The sequence below is a fragment of the Oncorhynchus clarkii genome, unplaced genomic scaffold (genome assembly GCF_045791955.1).
Source record: "Oncorhynchus clarkii lewisi isolate Uvic-CL-2024 unplaced genomic scaffold, UVic_Ocla_1.0 unplaced_contig_7094_pilon_pilon, whole genome shotgun sequence".
In the NCBI taxonomy this organism is placed as follows: Eukaryota; Metazoa; Chordata; class Actinopteri; order Salmoniformes; family Salmonidae; genus Oncorhynchus; species Oncorhynchus clarkii.
This window is the reverse complement of record NW_027258668.1, coordinates 39361-55680: the sequence shown is the minus strand read 5'-3', so window position 1 is coordinate 55680 and position 16320 is coordinate 39361. Positions and strand designations below refer to the sequence as shown.

At 48.1% G+C, this 16320-nt stretch overlaps 1 protein-coding gene across 1 annotated transcript in view; it reads right to left on the bottom strand.

The window, feature by feature from the left end:
* Positions 1-290: 290 nt before the first annotated feature.
* LOC139398044 (arginine-glutamic acid dipeptide repeats protein-like) overlaps positions 291-16320 on the bottom strand; it is a 50631-nt gene continuing 34601 nt past the window's right edge. The window contains exons 2-3 of the mRNA XM_071144289.1: positions 3762-3867; positions 291-417 (exon numbers count right to left, since the gene is read on the bottom strand). Coding sequence (XP_071000390.1) covers positions 317-417; positions 3762-3867 — 207 coding nt within the window. The 3' untranslated portion in view covers positions 291-316. The remainder of the gene's footprint in view (positions 418-3761; positions 3868-16320) is intronic.

Here is a 16320-nt window from a genome sequence, read left to right as displayed (position 1 = left end):
GCTGCGGGTTCTCGGTTAGCGCTGCGGGTTCTCGGTTAGAGCTGCGGGTTCTAGGTTAGAGCTGTGGGTTCTAGGTTTGAGCTGCAGGTTCTAGGTTAGAGCTGCGGGTTCTAGGTTAGAGCTCTGAATTATATAGGTCACAGTGTCTGTTCTAGGATTATAAACCTTTCTTTCATCTCTGTAGTCGACTGTCCCCCTAAAGGAACTAAACTGATACAGTACCATTCCACAAAGGCTGCAAGTAGCAAGGTCATGAACTTCAGTACTTTCCTTGAACTTGTTTAGAGTTGGTCTCTCTCTGAGTGTGTGTGTTGTCTCACCTGAGGGCAGCAGCATGGTATGTGTCCACATAGTCGGAGATGAAGAGTTCTCTGCCCCTGACCACTGGGTCTGTGATGACCAGCTCCCGGCCAGAATCTGAGGAGGGAAGAGAAAACAGTCAGAGGAGGTAAAGGAGAAGAGGAGAGAAGAGGGGGATGAGGAGCAGGAGAGAGGAGGAGCAGGAGAGAGGAGAGAGGACGAGGAGAGAGAGGAGAGAGAAAAGGAAGAGAGGAGGACATGGAGCAGGAGGATGAGAGAGGAGGAGGAGCAGGAGAAAGAGAGAGGAGGAGGAGCAGGAGAAAGAGAGAGGAGGAGGAGCAGGAGAAAGAGAGAGGAGGAGGAGCAGGAGAAAGGAGATCAGCGACAGGGAGAGAGGATGAGAGAGGATGAGAGAGGAGGAGGAGGATGAGAGATGAGGAGGAGGATGAAAGAGGAGGAGGACAAGGACAAGGAGCAGGAGGAGGATGAGAGAGGAGGAGGAGCAGGAGAAAGGAGAGCAGGGACAGGGAGAGAGGATAGAGTCAGGGTCATGTTTTGGCTGTAGCAGACAGAGTGAACACTATTTCAACATGTTTGGGTGGATGAGAATTGCTGCAAGTAATCAGGTAGTCAGTATTCAGGTAGTCAGACAGAATAAAAGGTGGAGCAGACAGCGTGTGTGTGTGTGTGTGTGACGGGCCACTTGTGCTGATGGCTGGGTAGTTTGTGTTCAAGGGCCCATTACAGTGCAAGTTATTTGCACATTCGCTGTCTGGCCTACAAGGTGTGTGTTACCAAGGAAACAGAGCTAATACGACTGGTTCGGTACAGTGTGTGTGTGTGTATGTGTGCGCGCGTCCCGCTGGCCTGTAATCGGCTGGTCTGAAGGAGTGCTGTTACCTTGGCAACACAGCGAATGACTGGTTCAGACCAGTGTTCTGTTTGACATGTCAATCACAGCCAATAACTACATATCATGTCCGTTACAGTCAACTGTATAGTGTATTGTGTGTGTGTGTGTGTGCAGACTTTGTGTGTCTATTTTAGTGTGTGTGTGTGTCAGGGTTTCCTTTTCCATTTACAACTGCGACCTGGCCAAGATAAAGCAAAGCAGTGCGACAAAAACAACAACACAGAGTTATAAACAAACATACAGTCAATAACACAATAGAAAAATCTATTTACAGTGTGTGCAAATGTAGAAGAGCAGGGAGGTAAGCTCAGAGTAAATATTTATTGCATTTTCCTTTTCCAAATGGGCTGTAATTTAGAATGCATCAGATACTGTATTTACGATAACACAGCTTCTTCCCTTTGATCCTCAGTTTTCCCGCTCTTTCACTCAAACCCAGCCCTTTTCTTTGTGTAACCAGCTGTCATATCTGTTCCCTCCGCTAGGGACGTTTTACTTCATGACGTAATTTGTAATCAAGTTATGATTCATTGTGTGTATGTGTAATTAGTTAGGTATTTAGTAAATAAATAACCCAATTTTGTATTGCTGATTCAACAGGTTAGCCAGGGTTCGTGCAAATAAAATTATTTTCAACTTTCAGATGAGACTGAATTAAGATGACGATTAATATTGACTGCTATTGATGTAAAATATTACTAGGTCTTTAAGAGTTTATTCAGAAGATAACAGCTCTATAAATATTATTTTGTGGTGCCCGACTCCCTAGTTAATTACATGTACATGATTAGCTCAATCAGGTGATATTAATTACGGAGAAATTATTTTATAGAATAGCATGTCATATCACTTAATCCGGCATAGCCAAAGACACGACAAGAGTTTACATTCTCATAAGACACCTAGGTATTTGTAGTTGTCCACATATTCTAAGTCCGAACCGTCCAGATTAGTGATGCTAGTCGGGCGGGTGCGAGCAGCAATCGGTTGAAGAGCATGCATTTAGTTTTACTAGCATTTAAAAGCAGTTGGAGGCCACGGAAGGAGTGTTGTATGGTATTGAAGCTCGTTTGGAGGTTTGCACAGTGTCCAAAGAAGGGCCAGAGGTATACAGAATGGTGGCGTCTGAGTAGAGGTGGATCAGACTCACCAGCAGCAAGAGCGACATCATTGATGTATATAGAGAAAAGAGTCGGCCCGAGATTTAAACCCTGTGGCACCCCCCATAGAGACTGCCAGAGGTCCGGACAACAGGCCCTCCGATTTGACACACTGAACTCTATCTGAGAAGTAGTTGGTGAACCAGGCGAGGCAGTCATTTAAGAAACCAAGTTTGCTGAGTCTGCCGATAAGAATGTGGTGATTGACAGAGTCGAAAGCCTTGGCCAGGTCGATGAAGACGGCTGCACAGTACTGTCTTTTATCGATGGAGGTTATGATATTGTTTAGGACCTTGAGCGTGGCTTGAGCATGACCAGCTCGGAAACTAGATTCCATAGTGGAGAAGGTACAGTGGGATTCGAAATGGTCGGTGATCTGTTTGTTAACTTGGCTTTCGAAGACCTTAGAAAGGCAGGGTAGGATAGATATAGGTCTATAACAGTTTGGGTCTAGAGTGTCTCCCCCTTTGAAGAGGGGGATGACCGTGGCAGCTCTCCAATCTTTGGGGAATCTCAGACGATACTAAAGAGAGGTTGAATAGGCTAGTAATAGGGGTTGCAACAATTTTGGGTGAAGGAGAAGCGGGGGGATTTGGGCAAGTTGCTGCAAGGGGTGCAGAGCTGTTGGCCGGGGTAGCCAGGTGGAAAGCATGGCCATTGAAATTCTAAATTATAGTGGATTTATCGGTGGTGACAGTGTTTCCTAGCCTCAGTGCAGTGGGCAGCTGGGAGGTGCTGCTCTTATTCTCCATGGACTTTACAGTGTCCCAGAACTTTTTTGAGTTTGTGCTACAGGATGCAAATGTTCTGTTTGAAAAAGCTAGCATTTCATTTCCTAACTGACTGCGTGTATTGGTTCCTGACTTCCCTGGAAAGTTGCGTATCACGGGGGCTGTTCGATGCTAATTCAGTACACCACAGGATGTTTTTGTGCTGGTCAAGGGCAGTCAGGTCTGGAGTGAACCAAGGGCTATATCTGTTCCTGGTTCTACATTTTTTGAATGGGGCATGCTTATTTAAGATGGAGAGGAAAGCACTTTTTTGCGAGAGGCTGCGTGCTCCTCAAACAGTGGTTGATGCATGGAGGGAAATATCTGGAGTAGTCTATCTAGCATGACTGAAAAGCGAACAGGCGCTTCCCCAAATTGAAACCGACTTGCCTCATATGCATAGACTAGTGATGTAGCGGTTTGTTACTCTTCTTATTGGCTGAGGAACAGGGGCAGCTATTCTAACGTCTTCAAAGTGTGGATCTGAATTCGGTAAGAAGGACACGTGGCGTCGCATCCTCCACTTGCATGTTCTGTTAATATAAAGATTTCTGTCATTCCGAGCACCGTGGGTGGACCCCCCTGGTGTGTGTGTTTGTACGAGTCTCTCACACTCACCGTTCTCATTGTTGCGATCCTGCACCAGGTGTTGGTAGACTGAGTCAGGGACCTCTGACTGACGATAATACCATTTAACACTGAGTAACAGATGGTCTCGTTTACTCTGTGAGAGACAGAGAGAGAGAGAGAGAGAGAGAGCGAGAGAGAGAGAGACCGAGAGCGAGAGTGAGAGAGAAAGAGAGAAAGAAAGAGGGCGAGAGAGAAAGAAAGAGAGAGAGGGAGAGAGAAAGAAAGAGAGAGAGAGAGAGAGAGAGAGAGAGAGAGAGAGAGAGAGAGAGAGAGAGAGAGAGAGAAAGAAAGAGAGAGAGGGAGAGAGAAAGAAAGAGAGAGAGAGAGAGCGAAAGAAAGACAGAGGGAGAGAGAAAAAGAAAGACAGAAAGAGAGAGAGAGAGAGAGAGAGAGAGAGAGAGAACAAATTTAGAAAAAACAGGCTCCAATAAAAAAAACAGACAGTTGTTTGTTAACAGCGTCACGCATTGATGTGTTGGCAGACAGGCATAGAAAATATCACCCTATACCCTACATAGTGCACTACTTTTGACCAGAGCCCCCATGGTCCCTAGTCTAAAGTAGTGCACTGTATAGGGAATAGGGTGCCATTTGGGATAAAGCTCACCGAGCCGTGCTGCCACTGCTTTCTGCTTGTTATCCTGCCCTAGTCGCTCAGCCCGCTGCTGCCAAAAAGCCCACAGTGAAACCAGCTCAATTAAAAAGGGACTGGAGAGCATTTAGCTGCTTTAATGAAGTCCACAGATCAGATATTAGAAGCCTCCATGTGTAGAAGTCGGGGGAAAGGACTGGCAAAGTTACTGAGCTATATTCCTCTTCAAATAAACTTCTACTTGCTATCTCAAACCTAACGTAATAATTCAACCAATCAGAGTGCCAAAACAACAATCTAGAAAACCCTACATGGGGCAAATCCTTAGTGACATGCCACCCACTGGTCATCTGTGGTACTACAGCTCCCACCCTCGACTGCAGTACCACTAGATCGCCACTGAGCAGCAGCACTGAGTCACAGAGAGAGCTTCCGGAGGCTTGAATAAAGGGAGTACAAGCCTGGCCAGGCCAGGGAGAAGGACGAAAAGGGCACAACACTGTTTTCATTTTCCAACATTAAACATTTATTGTGCCTTCACACGAGCCCAACTGACCGCCGAGAGGTTTTAAAAGAACATCAAAGAGACCACAGCTAGGAGCGATGCTGCTACACACACAAATACAAACACACTCACACACAGTCCTTTGGGAGAAGCCAGATATCACAGCCATATTTATAAACTGGGCTAGCCCACAGAACCACCATTGAGAGGGAGGGAGAGGGGAGAAATAGAGGGAGGGAGAAGGGTAGAAAGAGAGGGAGGGAGAAGGGTAGAAAAAGAGGGAGGGAGAGAGGGAGGGAGAAGGGGTGTTAGAGGGAAGGATTAGGGTAGAGAGAGGGTGAGGGAGAAGGGGAGTGTTAGAGGGAAGGATTAGGGTAGAGAGAGGGGGAGGGAGAAGGGTAGAGAGAGGGGGAGGGAGAAGGGTAGAGAGAGGGGGAGGGAGAAGGGTAGAAAGAGAGGAGAGAGAGAGGGAGGGAGAAGGGTAGGCAGAAGGAGAGGGAGGGAGGGAGGCAGAAGGAGAGGGAGGGAGGCAGAAGGAGAGGGAGGGAGGCAGAAGGGGAGGGAGAGAGGGAGGCAGGAGGGGAGGGAGGGAGGCAGAAGGGGAGGGAGAGAGGGAGGCAGAAGGGGAGGGAGAGAGGGAGGCAGGAGGGGAGGGAGAGAGGGAGGCAGAAGGGGAGGGAGAGAGGGAGGCAGGAGGGGAGGGAGAGAGGGAGGCAGGAGGGGAGGGAGAGAGGGAGGCAGAAGGGGAGGGAGAGAGGGAGGCAGAAGGGGAGGGAGAGAGGGAGGCAGAAAGGGAGGGAGAGGGGGAGGGAGAAGGGGAGGGAGAGGGGGAGGGAGAAGGGGAGGGAGAAGGGTAGAGAGAGAGGGAGGGAGAAGGGTAGAGAGAGAGGGAGGGAGAAGGGTAGAGAGAGAGGGAGGGAGAAGGGTAGAGAGAGAGGGAGGGAGAAGGGTAGAGAGAGAGGGAGGGAGAAGGGTAGAAAGAGAGGGAGGGAGAAGGGTAGCGAGAGAGGGAGGGAGAAGGGTAGAAAGAGAGGGAGGGAGAAGGGTAGAGAGAGAGGGAGGGAGAAGGGTAGGAAGGGAGGGAGAAGGGTAGGGAGGGAGGCAGAAGGGGAGGGAGGCAGAAGGGGAGGGAGGCAGAAGGGGAGGGGGGAGAGAGGGGGGTAGGGAGGCGGGGAGGGAGGCGGGGAGGTAGACAGAAGGGGAGGGAGGGAGACAGAAGGGGAGGGAGGGAGACAGAAGGGGAGGGACAGGCAGAAGGGAAGGAGGCAGAAGGGTAGAGGGGAGGTAGAGGGGGGCAGAAGGGTAGAGGGGGGGTAGAGGGAGGGAGAAGGGTAGAGGGGGGGTAGAGGGAGCTCAATGTGTGAAGGAGCGTGAGGTCCGTGCGTGACGGAGCGTGAGGTCCGTGCGTGACGGAGCGTGAGGTCTGTGCGTGACGGAGCGTGAGGTCCGTGCATGACGGTGCGTGAGGTCTGTGCGTGACGGAGCGTGAGGTCCGTGCATGACGGTGCGTGAGGTCAGTGTGAAGACATTTCAAGTCTGTTGAGTAATTTTTTTATTTATTTTTATTTCACCTTTAATTAACCAGGTAGGCAAGTTGAGAACAAGTTCTCATTTACAACTGCGACCTGGCCAAGATAAACAAGGTAAACATTCATTCAAACAGCACTTTCGTGAGGCTAAATTGATTGTATTGATGTATTATATTAAGTTAAAATAAGTGTTAATTCAGTATTGTTGTAATTGTCATTATTACAAACACAGTTTACATTTTTTTTAAATTATTATTATTATTTTTAAATCGGCCAATTAATCGGTATCGCGTTGAGAAATCATAATCGGTCGACCTCTAGTTTTAACCAGGTGATGTCACCTCATATGTGGGAGGTGGAACTAAATGGTATGTTATTGAGCAGGGCTAGAGGCTCTACAGTGAAATAAGACAGTAATCACCAACCAGGATAGTAATGGACGAGTCATATTGATATTAGGGAGAGGCATGCATAGCCGAGTGATCATAGGGGTCCAGTGAGTGGTGGTGGTGGGGGGGGGGGGGGGGGGCTAGAGATTAAATGCAGTCCCCCAAAAACCTTCTAACCCACCTATGTCTCACCTCTCTCTGAGTGTGTGTCGCCAGCTGTGGTTCAGCATGTGAAGAAACTAAAGCCCCAGCTAACCGCCTGTCTGCATCAGTCCCACTACCTCACACAGTGCTGATTTGATCTGATCACAGGGAAAATCCACATCAGCAAGCATTTTTCAAACGCATTCCTAACCACTGAGAGACACACACACACACACACACACACACACACTTGAAGAGATGTGCGCTGCTATGCAATGATGTCACGGTTCTTCACGAATCCCCGTCAACCTCTCATCTAACGTTTCAGGGGAAACGTTTAACTTCAGACAGATACCCAGCACGACCAGCTTTTAAAGACCTTTTCATCTACAGCTGGCGTATAAATGAAGAAGTGTTTTTCAGGAGATGATCAATGTTTTCTGAAGTGTACATGTACTAAAGCTCATTTTTAGCCTGTAAAACAAGTCAACTATCAAGTGCTTTGCTAGACGCTGTTAGCACACAAACACACCGATGCAGAAACGCACACTCAGCAGTCAGTGAATAAAACTGTCTGCCCTTGTGAGTGAAGTGGGGGAAATGGCTACCTCGTTCCAGAGCTGAGATTGGGCTACTCTGTTGCACACGGAGCACATCAACACACACTCACAGAGAAGATTACAGCCACATTGTGGAGATAAGCATTAACAGACAGGAGGGAGAAAGAGGAAGAGATCAGCAGAGAAAGGAAGATAAGAGAACCACAGAGACGGAGGAAGAGAGAGTGAGAAAGAGAGAACCAGAGAGAGAGAGAGAGTGAGAAAGAGAGAACCAGAGAGAGAGAGAGAGTGAGAAAGAGAGAACCAGAGAGAGAGAGAGAGAGAGAGAGAGAGAGAGAGAGAGAGAGAGAGAACCAGAGAAAGAGAGAGAGAGAGAACCACGGCGAGAGAGATAACGTAAGAATGTCACAATGCTGAATTGATTAGAGACATTTCAGGTTGCCGTAGAGTGGAGCACCCGGGAGGCGGCCATCTCTCTCTCCACACTCTAATCTCCACTCTCCACTGGGAGATAGCCACTCTGGAGGGGTGCGAGAGATAGGATAACACAGGGGCTAGGAGCTAGGATACACAGGGGCTAGGATACACAGGGACTAGGATAACACAGGGGCTAGGAGCTAGGATAACACAGGGGATAGGAGCTAGGATAACACCGGGGCTAGGATCTAGGATACACAGGGGATAGGAGCTAGGATAACACCGGGGCTAGGATCTAGGATACACAGGGGATAGGAGCTAAGATAACACAGGGGCTAGAATAACACAGGGGATAGGAGCTAAGATAACACAGGGGATAGGAGCTAGGATAACACAGGGGATAGGAGCTAGGATAACACAGGGGACAGGAGCTAGGATAACACAGGGGCTAAGAGCTAGGATAACACAGGGGATAGGATAACACAGGGGATAGGAGCTAGGATAACACAGGGGATAGGAGCTAGGATAACACAGGGGATAGGAGCTAGGATAACACAGGGGACAGGAGCTAGGATAACACAGGGGCTAGGATAACAAGGGATATGAGCTAGGATAACATGGGATAGAGGCTAGGATAACACAGGGGATGGGAAGATAACAAGGGATATGAGCTAGGATAACATGGGATAGAGGCTAGGATAACACAGGGGATGGGAGCTAGGATAACACAGGGGGTAGGAGCTAGGATAACAGGGGCTATGAGCTAGGATAACACAGGGGATAGGAGCTAGGATAACACAGGGGATAGGATAACACAGGGGACAGGAGCTAGGATAACACAGGGGCTAGGAGCTAGGATAGCACAGGGGCTAGGATAACACAGGGGCTAGGAGCTAGGATAACACAGGAGCTAGGAGCTAGGATAACACAGGGGCTAGGAGCTAGGATAACACAGGGGCTAGGAGCTAGGATAACACAGGGGATAGGAGCTAGGATAACACAGGGGCTAGGAGCTAGGATAACACAGCGGATAGGATAACACAGGAGCTAGGATAACACAGGGGATAGGATAACACAGGGGCTAGGAGCTAGGATAACACAGGGGCTAGGAGCTAGGATAACACAGGGGCTAGGAGCTAGGATAACACAGGGGCTAGGAGCTAGGATAACACAGGGGCTAGGAGCTAGGATACACAGGGGCTAGGAGCTAGGATAACACAGGGGCTAGGAGCTAGGATAACACAGGGGATAGGAGCTAGGATAACACAGGGGCTAGGAGCTAGGATAACACAGGGGCTAGGAGCTAGGATAACACAGCGGATAGGATAACACAGGAGCTAGGATAACACAGGGGATAGGATAACACAGGGGCTAGGAGCTAGGATAACACAGGGGCTAGGAGCTAGGATAACACAGGGGCTAGGAGCTAGGATAACACAGGGGCTAGGAGCTAGGATAACACAGGGGCTAGGAGCTAGGATAACACAGGGGCTAGGAGCTAGGATACACAGGGGCTAGGAGCTAGGATAACACAGGGGCTAGGAGCTAGGATAACACAGGGGATAGGAGCTAGGATAACACAGGGGCTAGGAGCTAGGATAACACAGGGGCTAGGAGCTAGGATAACACAGGGGCTAGGAGCTAGGATAACACAGTGGATAGGATAACACAGGAGCTAGGATAACACAGGGGATAGGATAACACAGGGGATAGGAGCTAGGATAACACAGGGGCTAGGAGCTAGGATAACACAGGGGCTAGGAGCTAGGATAACACAGGGGCTAGGAGCTAGGATAACACAGGGGCTAGGAGCTAGGATAACACAGGGGCTAGGCGACAACAGCAAAGTCAGGGAACAGGGAAGTACATGAGCGAGGATGAGAAACAGATCAAAAGGAGGAAAGAGAGAGGGGAATAGTGAAAGGCAGTGTGCTGGCCAGCTAAGGAAAGAGAGGGGAATAGTGAAAGGCAGTGTGCTGGCCAGCTAAGGAAAGAGAGGGGAATAGTGAAAGGCAGTGTGCTGGCCAGCTAAGGAAAGAGAGAGGGGAATAGTGAAAGGCAGTGAGTGATCTGGCCAGCTAAGGAAAGAGAGAGGGGAATAGTGAAAGGCAGGGTGCTGGCCAGCTAAGGAAAGGGAGAGGGGAATAGTGAAAGGCAGTGATCTGGCCAGCTAAGGAAAGAGAGAGGGGAATAGTGAAAGGCAGTGTGCTGGCCAGCTAAGGAAAGAGAGAGGGGAATAGTGAAAGGTGAAATAGTGAAAGGCAGAGTGCTGGCCAGCTATAAATACTATAGCTAAAAAAAAAAGCATAGTTTGCTGCCAAAGAGCTTGCTAAGACTGTGTATATAACGTATCATATACACAGTACACTCAAATAAATATATATCTCAAAACATTAACAGTAAACACAATGCTTCATAGCTATAATAAAGCTAACGTTAGCTAGCAAATGGACAAGCAGTAATGCAGTAGTCAGACATGACACGAATTACCAACATCGTTGAATGATCCATTTATTTTTTTGCAATATACAATAACCGTATATTAGAAGTCAGTCCTTGAATACTAGCTAGTGAACGTTAACTTACAAATCAAGAGTTGAAACAAGCTAGCGAGCAGGGATTGAAAGCTAACTAGCCTACATCCTGTCAAACATGTCATCAGGTGTGTTTGGTTAGACTGCTAGTTAGTAGCCAAAGCAAGCACAAGTTAGGAATCAAGGTAGCTAGCTAGACTGTTATGCTAGCAACAATGCTAACAGTTTAGCTAGCAAGCAAGCTAAACATTTGGCTCGATGACATTGGGAGTATGGTGTAAGGTTAGTTACAGGAGCGTGTTGAGTGTGAATTAAATTCTTTCTTCAACATCTTGTTAGCTAGCTAGTTAGTTATCTAGCTAGTTGTAGGCAAAGGACTTTTTACAACTTCTAGCTAGCAACATTAGTGTGACGCTAGCTGCACAGTCACATTGGCTAGCTAGCTAGCTAGCAACAATTTCACATCATTTCCAGTTTGGAGGCAATGGGAAGGCAATTCCAACTCGTCCACCAAGGTCAGTCCAACCCCGGTTGATTTCAAAGTGCGAGGCTTTTACATGCAGCTGTTTTCTCAGGACTTTCTCTTGGTTTGCTCCATTTCTATTGAGAAAAAATACCATATGCTTTACACCGGCTATAGGATTTATATTGAGAAAATGCCTTAGACAGGATATAGGATTTCCCAGATCTTCCCATAAACGGATGTCCCCAACCCGGAAACGAGAGAAAGGCTTACGGAAGTGCAGTTTCCTTTGTCTGAGTGTTTGTATAATATTCCAACCTGCAACCAGAGAGCCACTGAGTCGCGCCAGCCAAGGTGGACTGGCCTCTGTCTAGGACTGTGGAGCGCCACACCACCATAAAGGACATGGGTCCGGCTTAACCCCAGAGGTGAAATGGGGAGCACAGCTCTGCTGCACGAGGGAGCTGCCGTTTTGACACGAGCACCCATATGTGGTTCTAGTCAGTCTTCAACATGGCGGCTGTAAGCCCACCCGGGCGAACCCTGGTCATATAGCTATGACAAGAGGAGAGGGGGGGGGGGGATACAACTGTTTCAATCTGTACCTCTCTAGAGGGAGGGAGGGAGGGGTAACACAAAACAGACACCTAAGCAAAACCAGACCCTCTTCCTCCTCGTCGCTGTACGCGTTAATAAGAAATGTGTGTTTATATTCCTCTCTCTCTCTCTCTCTCTCTCTCTCTCTCTCTCTCTCGTTAAAGCTACAGTAACGCCTCACTCCCACTGGTGTTAAAGCTACAGTAACGGCTCACTCCCACTGGTGTTAAAGCTACAGTAACGGCTCACTCCCACTGGTATTAAAGCTACAGTAACGCCTCACCCTGGGTAGGGGTTTGGGTGTTCCTCCCAAATGGCACCCTTACATAGTGCACTACTTTTGACCAGGGCTCTGGGAATAGGGTGCCATTTTGAACACACCTGGGTTTGGGTGTTACAGTCCGTCCGTCAGGCTAAAACCTCATGTAGCAGCATATGATTGTGGAGCCTTAACCTCCCTGCTGGCTGTGTGATGTCCTCCGTACAGCAGAGAGACAACCACACAGAGAACAACAAGCACAGGCTGATTGTTGCTATAGAGACAGAGATGAGATCTGCAGGACTAATCTGCTCTAACACATGATATGATTAGAGAGAAGAAGAAGGGGGGGAGCTGACTGAGAACAACAAGCACAGAGAGACAGAGAGTACGTTTACATTCAGACTAATAATTCAATATTAAACTGAGTATGGTATTAATCATGTAAACATCTTACTCTTATCTTGATCGGCGTAAAGTTATAATCAAAGTAATCATAGGGAGATTAAAACACCTGTTTTTTTGTTGTTGTAATCTTTCAAATTATTAGCCAATGTACCATTGGTATGTTCTAGGCTATTTTCAGACCTTAAAAGGTATACTTCTGGATTTTGGCAATGAGGCCCTTTATCTACTTTCCCCAGAGTCAGATGAACTTGTGGATACCATTGTTATGTCTGTGTCCATCCAGTATGATGGAAATTAGAGGTAGTTTTGCGAGCCAATGCGAACTGGCGTTACCGCAACGACAGAAAGTGTATGGATAACTGCTAGTTGTCATGGTTTTCCTCCTCTTCGTCTGAAGAGGAGAGGCGAGAAGGATCGGAGGACCAATATGCAGCATGGTAGGTGTCCATGGTTTTTAATACGAAAAACTGAACATGAACACATATACAAAATAACAAAATGTGAACTAACCAAAACAGTCCTGTGTGGCACAAACACTGACACAGGAAACAATCACCCACAAAATAGCTAAAGAATATGGCTGCCTAAATATGGTTCCCAATCAGAGACAACGATAGACAGCTGCCTCTAATTGAGAAACAATCTAGGCAACCCTAGACCTAGAAAGGAAACAGCCCCATAAACTTACAAAACCCCTAGACAAGACAAAACACATAAAACCCCCATGTCACACCCTGACCTAAACCAAGATAATAAAGAAAACAAAGATAACTAAGGCCAGGGCGTGACACTTAGTAGACTTCACCTCAGGACCTAACACCGGCTTCTCTGGCATTATCTCTTCAATATGAATCATCTTACGATTGAAGTAATGATTAATAAATGCAGAATTAACTATTTAATAAGCCATTATACAGAGCCTTCAGAAAGGATTCACATCCCCTCGACTTTATCCACATTTCGTTCTTACTCTTGAGATTGTTGTGTCACTGGCCTACACACAATACCCTATCATGTCAAAGTGAACTTAAAAATGAAAACCTGAAATGCCTTGGGTCAATAAGTATTCAACCCCCTTTTGTTGTGGAAAGCCTGAAGAAGTTCAGGAGTAAAAATGTGCTTAACAAGTCACATAATATGTTGCATGGACTCATTCTGTGTGCAATAGAAATGATGTAAAATATCTCACTAGCCACTTTAAACACTGCTACCTAATATAATGTTTACATACCCTACATTATTCATCTCATATGTATATGTATATACTGTACTCTATATCATCTACTGCAACTTTATGTAATACATGGATCACTAGCCACTTTTACTATGCCACTTTGTTTACATACTCATCTCATATGTATATACTGCACTCAATACCATCTACTGTATCTTGCCTATGCCGCTCTGTACCATCACTCATTCATATATCTTTATGTACATATTCTTTATCCCCTTACACTTGTGTCTATAAGGTAGTAGTTTTGGAATTGTTAGTTAGATTACTTGTTGGTTATTACTGCATTGTCGGAACTAGAAGCACAAGCATTTTGCTACACTCGCATTAACATCTGCTAACCATGTGTATGTGACAAATAAAATGTTGATTTGATTTGATAATCGTGTTTAATGTGATTTTTGAACGGACTACCTCATCTCTGTATCCCCACACATACAATTATCTGTTAAGGTCCCTCACTCCAGCAGGGAATTTCAAACACAGATTCACGTGGCAAAGAAATTAACTTCATGTCCTGAATACAAAGCGTTATGTTTGGGCCAAATCCAACACAACACCGAGTACCCTACAACATATTTTCAATCATGGTGGTGGCTGCATCATGTTGTGGGTATGCTTGTCATCTGCAAGGACTGGGGAGTTTTTTAGGATAAAAATAAATGGGATAGAGCTAAGCACAGGCAAAATCCTAGAGGAAAACCTGGTTCAGTCTACTTTCCAACAGGCACTAGGAAACAAATGTACCTTTCAGCAAAATAAACTAAAACACAAGGCCGAATTTACACAAGTTTATTACCAAGACAACATTGAATGTTCCTGAGTGGCCTAGTTAAAGTTGTGACTGAAATCTACTTGAAAAACTAATGGCAAGACCTGAAAATGTCTTTCTACCAATGACCAACAAACAACTTGACAGAGCTTGAAGAATTTTTAAATGAATAATGTGCGAATATTGTACAATCCAGGTGTGTAAACCTCTTCAAGACTTAAGTAAGTCGCTGCCATAGGTGATAATAACATGCATTGATTCAAGGGTGTGAATACTTATGTAAATGAGATATTAGGGCCTCCTGAGTGGCGCTAGCTATGCCACCAGAGATCCTGGTTTGAGTCCAGGCTCTGTCAAGGCCAGCCGCGATCGGGTGGCGCACAATTGGCCCAGCGTCGTCCGGGTTAGGGGAGGGTTTGGCCCAGCGTCGTCCGGGTTAGGGGAGGGTTTGACCCAGCGTCGTCCGGGTTAGGCCCAGCGTCGTCCGGGTTAGGGGAGGGTTTGGCCCAGCGTCGTCCGGGTTAGGGGAGGGTTTGGCCCAGCGTCGTCCGGGTTAGAGGAGGGTTTGGCCCAGCGTCGTCCGGGTTAGGGGAGGGTTTGGCCCAGCGTCGTCCGGGTTAGGGGAGGGTTTGGCCCAGCGTCGTCCGGGTTAGGGGAGGGTTTGGCCCAGCGTCGTCCGGGTTAGGGGAGGGTTTGGCCCAGCGTCGTCCGGGTTAGGGGAGGGTTTGGCCCAGCGTCGTCCGGGTTAGGGGAGGGTTTGGCCCAGCGTCGTCCGGGTTAGGGGAGGGTTTGGCCCAGCGTCGTCCGGGTTAGGGGAGGGTTTGGCCCAGCGTCGTCCGGGTTAGGGGAGGGTTTGGCCCAGCGTCGTCCGGGTTAGGGGAGGGTTTGGCCCAGCGTCGTCCGGGTTAGGGGAGGGTTTGGCCCAGCGTTGTCCGGGTTAGGGGAGGGTTTGGCCCAGCGTCGTCCGGGTTAGGGGAGGGTTTGGCCCAGCGCCGTCCGGGTTAGGGGAGGGTTTGGCCCAGCGCCGTCCGGGTTAGGGGAGGGTTTGGCCCAGCGCCGTCCGGGTTAGGGGAGGGTTTGGCCCAGCGCCGTCCGGGTTAGGGGAGGGTTTGGCCCAGCGTCGTCCGGGTTAGGGGAGGGTTTTGCCCAGCGTCGTCCGGGTTAGGGGAGGGTTTGGCCCAGCGTTGTCCGGGTTAGGGGAGGGTTTGGCCCAGCGTCGCCTGGGTTAGGGGAAGGTTTGGCCGGCAGGGATGTTCTTGTCCCACCGTGCTCTAGCGACTTCTGTGGTGAGTCGGGGTCGCAATGCACGCTAACATGGTCGCCGGGTGTATGGTGTTTCCTCCGACACATCGGTGCTTCCCGGGTTAAGTGGACATTGTGACAAGAAACCGGGTTGTGTTTCGGAGGACGCACGGCTCTTGACCTTCGGCCTCTACCGAGTCCATATGGGAGTTGCAGCGAAGAGACAATACTGTAACTACCAATTGGATCCCAAGAAATTAAGGACAAAATGTTTTTTTTTTAAAGCTCATTTTAAAAAAGCAAATTAAATATTTGTGTATTTAATTTTCAATACATTTGCTACCGATGGATCTGCTAGTACTGAGTGTTTTTCACCCTGCTCTAAAACCAGAGAAATGTGCCAGAATACCAGTACAGGAGCTCTGCAACCACTGCCATCTGGATGACAGACGCTCTCAAAACACTGTGTGTGGGCGAGCACACACACACACACACACACACACACACCCACCTACACACACACACACACACACACACACCCACCCACACCCATACCCCCCCCCACACACACACACATCCAGACACCCCTCACCCCCCCCACACACACACATCGAGACACACCCCCCCCCCCCCCCACATACACACACACACACACACACACACACATACACACACACTGGGGCCCCACAAGGGTGCGTTCTGAGCCCTCTCCTGTACTCCCTGTTCACCCACGACTGCGTGGCCACGCACGCCTCCAACTCAATCATCAAGTTTGCGGACGACACAACAGTGGTAGGCTTGATTACCAACAACGACGAGACGGCCTACAGGGAGGAGGTGAGGGCCCTCGGAGTGTGGTGTCAGGAAAATAACCTCACACTCAACGTCAACAAAACTAAGGA